The 4,227-nt window shown below is 56.6% G+C and overlaps 1 protein-coding gene across 1 annotated transcript; it reads right to left on the bottom strand.

Annotated features, from left to right (window-relative positions):
• Positions 1,092-3,877, bottom strand: HOXB1 (homeobox B1). Its single transcript, XM_021377930.1, has 2 exons — positions 3,202-3,877; positions 1,092-2,497 (listed from the first exon to the last, which is right to left on the bottom strand). Exons 1-2 carry the CDS (start codon positions 3,803-3,805, stop codon positions 2,172-2,174), a joined length of 930 nt encoding a protein of 309 aa, XP_021233605.1. The 5' UTR covers positions 3,806-3,877; the 3' UTR covers positions 1,092-2,171.

Raw genomic sequence — 4,227 nt, 5'->3', positions numbered from 1 at the left:
TCGTGGCCAGCACGTTATGAAGCCAGCGTGGCTGCGTTTTTAGTTTTGGACCTCTCTCCTGTTGTTTTGCAAACCGCTAGTGTAACGAAATCCCCTTTTCACCTTTTCCTCCTCCTTTTTTTTTTTTTTTTCCTTTTCTTTTCTCCTTATCTCTGAGCTAATTGGACACTCCAGATCTTTTCTTCCGAGCCAGAGAGGTGAATTACCCGGGGCAGGATTGAGCTGCCGGGTTAGAGCGATGCTCATCGCCTTCGGACGGGCCGGGCCGGGGCTCGACCGCAGATGCAGCAGGTACTTGGCTCATTCCTGCCCCACGTACGCCCCCACCGAAAAGGTTTGCAAATTTGACGAAGCCAGAACAATAGTCCCTCCTGGCAGCCCCTCTGTTTACTTGTTTAGAAATCCCAGAGGCGTTTCGAGGTAAAAAGGTCAGAGCTATATCCGGGCTCCGGCCCCCTCCCTCCGCACCCGGCAGCGGGAGGCTCGGGCCCTCCGCCCGGTCCCGTGTGTGCCTGTGCTTTGCCAAACACCGCTTCTGCTTTCGGGGGCCGCCTTTGGAAGCCGAGGACATAAAACCGAACTGACATTTCGTTTCGCTTTGGGGTTGGGTCAGCTTTACAGAATTGTGCTGTATCATCGAGAAACTCGCCTCGCCCCCACCCCCCGACCTCAGCTTCGTTCCAGTTAATGTCGCTGCTTTAGTAATGCAGATCTGCTTCCTTGCCAGGATGCTGGTAATGAGAATGATGAGGGCGATGATAACTTTCTGTTCTCGTCGGGCCCTTTTTGCACTTTGAGTCGTAAAATAACTCCCCGCGGGGAGCAACGCGTTTCTGCCCGGTCCCGATCGTGCAGCCGCTGGTGCCATGGCGGGGGTGGGGGCCTTAGGGCCCCCCCAGGAAGCGGGATCGAGCACTTGGCTTGGGAACATTGGCAGCAACCAGAGACCTTTTCCTTCCTCCTCCTCCCTCCGAGCCCGGCTCCCCCCGCCTCGTACCGCGCATTTCCCCGGGTGGGGGAGAATTTCTCTTAGAGCCGAAAGGACTCGAATGTGGAAAAAGTAAACTTTATTAGACTGAGGTAGTTTCATTTCGAAAAACAGAGCACGGGGAAGGGAGTGGAGGGAAAACAGATTCCGATTAAGAAACCACTGGTTTTGCGAGGTGACCTTTTTTTCTCCTTAAAACGATCTTTAACGAAACTCGCCGTGGTTTTCAGTTCGCCCTGCGCTCAAGTTTCTGCTGGAAAAGGGTAACAATGGGCCATGGTTAAATAACGTTTGCATCGGACACCGATAAACCTAAGGGGGTGGGGATGCGAGGAGCCGCGCAGCTTCGCCCCAAGACGTGAGGCTATCGAGGCGTACAATAAATAGCAGTCAGTGCATCACGGCTGGGGGAGCGCAGTGCGGACCCCCCCGGCCCTGGTCCCGTGCACGTTCACACTTGGTGCGGCAATGACCGTTGCCCAAAGCACCCCGGGGTCAGCCTTCGCCTTATCTCGTTTTCTCTGATAGCGCAACGCTCCCTCCCCCAGGATTAGTAACGTAGGCGGAGAGCGTGTAGGAAACCCTGTAAAGCGGCGATAGTGCAAAATGGCAGCAGAGGAGTTGCATTTTTGCTTTGTTTCTTTTCTTTTCTTTTTTTTTTCGGGTCTTGGGCGCTTCAGATCTCCTTCTATGATACACAGAGTGAATAAAAGCGAAACAAAAAAGCACCCCAAACTTTTTTTTTTTTTTTTTAACAATCTCGAGGGAACGAAAATACATCGCACGGAGGATGCTTGCAGGAAAAAAAAAAAGTCGTTGTGCACGTTGTTAAAACGGGAGAGAACTAAATTCGTTTTCAAGTTTCTGTAGTTGAAAGTGCAGTTCCTATTGGGAAGGGAGAAGGGAGAGGGAGAAACGTCCCTGAGACAAACGCCTATTGCTAAGGATAAACGAGGACACGGCCGCTCCTTTGGAGTCCAACGTTTTACGGAGGGTCTATAAATTAAGAGAGGAAGGCAAGCGGGAGAATGAGCCCCGCACGGGGGGAGGCGGCTGGAGCCGAAGGGGCGGCTCGGAGGGAAGAGTGTGCGGCTGGGGCTGCGGGGAGCAGCGGGGAGCAGCGGGGAGCAGCTGCCCTCGAAGGCAGCCCCGGGTTGCTCGCTGTGCCCCGCGGGGCCGCGGCTCAGGACGACACGGAGCTGGGAGAAGCCTCAGGTGAGGTGCAGTTGGACTGATCCGAGGCTTCACTCGCTTCCTTCGCGGACCTGGAGGCAGCAGGCGGGGCAAGACCTTCCTTTTCCCTCTTCTTCTGTTTCATCCGCCTGTTCTGGAACCAGATCTTGACCTGGGTTTCGTTGAGCTCCAGGGTAGCGGCGATCTCCACCCTCCTGGCCCGGGTGAGGTACTTGTTAAAGTGAAACTCCTTCTCCAGCTCCGTCAGCTGCTTGGTGGTGAAGTTGGTGCGAATGGTGTTGGGCTGGCCCAGCAGCCCGTACTCCGACACTTTGGCTGTAATGAGCAAAAAAACAACAGGGCAGAAGCAGCAGAAGCAGTGCTCTAGCTGGGCCTATGGGTCCTGGGGCTGTCTGGCCGAGTGGGCATCCCCTGTGCCCACCCTCTGTTCCGTGTTGGGCCCCCACCCCTCGCAGCTTCTCCTGAGCCACCCCTGGCTTTCCAGGGACATAACACGAAGGGAAACGCTGCCCCGGGATCTGCAGGGCTGCTCCTTTCTCTTGCAAACGGTCATCCCAGCTCCCTGCAAAGCGCCATGAAACTTGAACGTGCGTGGGAAGGAGTGGAAGGGGAGGGAGATGGTGGGGGGAGGAGGGAAGTTGGAGATTTAAGGTAGGTTTTAGAGAAGGAAGTTGAACAATGACGGAGATGGAAGTCACCTTTGTGGAGGAAGCAGGAAACTGGGAGTGTTTCCTATTCCGAGCTGGGCTTAAACAGCATTGGGCCTGAGGGCAAGTGAGCTCAGGGACCCTCTATCAGGTGTGCCTGGCAGATCTCTAGCTCGTTTTTCTATAGAGCTGAACCGGTGCTTAAAAGAAAGAATAAAAATGCGTCTTCCTCTGGCAGATGAGCCCAATGACCTGGAGCGGAACTCCCGGGGAAGGCAACATTTCGTAGCGGGGCTGCAGAGCTGCCCACCCCCCACCCCCCCCCGTCCGGATGGGAACCTCCCCACCGAGTCCTGCGAGCCCCAAACTCACCTGTCTTGGGGGGGTTCCTCTTCACTTTCATCCAGTCGAAGGTCCGCGCAGCGCTGGCGTTGGGGCACGGCTCGGAGGGGCACGCGGGGTCTTTGTCCTCGTTTAGGGAAGGCGAGAGATTGCCGTAAACCCCGGGCAAGTAGCCGGGCTGCTCCTGCCCGTAAAGGTGCTGCTGCTGGTATTGCCCTACGGCCCCGCAGTAGCCCTCTGCCAGGGAGCCGAGGTGGGGTCCGGCGCTGGACGAGTACCCGGCCGCCTGGAAGTACACTCCATCCGCGTCCTGCTGGCCGAGGTAAAGCTGGTGGTGGCCGTAGCCGGAGCTGCAGCTTTGGGCTGGGTACCCGGCGCTCGGGGCAGCGGCAGCGAAGGGCACGGAGCGCCCGGAGGCGGCGGGGAAGAAGCCGGGGCTCTGCGGGGGCAGGTGGGCGGCCGCGGCCGCGCTGCCCCCAGCGCCGAAGCGCCCGTCTCCATGAAAAGTGTCACTGGAGGGGCTACCTGAGCAAGAGGGGAAGGAAGGGGAGCTTTGCTCTAAATGGTGGTAGGCGCCCGTCCCACGGTTACAAATTGCATACTCTAAGAAGGAGTTCATCCTAGTATTGTCCATCTGCCACTGATGGAGGAGGGTCAGCCTGTTTTGGGGGGGATTCCGCCTGCCCTACAACCTTTAGATAGTATGTCAAAGCTGTAAAACTTCCTTCCATGCATCGCTGGCCCTCGAACCCCGGAGCCTTCGGCGGGGCCGGGGTGGGGGCAGGGGGCCACGTGGTCCGCCCCCAGCCCAATGAGCGAGGGGCTCCTGAAGTTTGTCACATCTCTGAGCTCATCCATCAAGGAGATGACATTTACATGACAAAGGGGTTTCAATCAAACCCTGCCCATCAATCTGATAACAACACGAATACGTCAAAATCTTTCCTCAAAGACTTTAAAAGAGAGGAGGGAGGTGGGGTGCGGGGAGGTGATGGGGTAGGGGGGGGGACTGGAGAAAGAATTAGAATGATCTACGACTGTTTTAAGTGCTAAAAA

This window comes from Numida meleagris, chromosome 26 (assembly GCF_002078875.1).
Source record: "Numida meleagris isolate 19003 breed g44 Domestic line chromosome 26, NumMel1.0, whole genome shotgun sequence".
Taxonomy (NCBI): domain Eukaryota; kingdom Metazoa; phylum Chordata; class Aves; order Galliformes; family Numididae; genus Numida; species Numida meleagris.
This window is presented reverse-complemented; position numbering and strand designations above follow the sequence as displayed.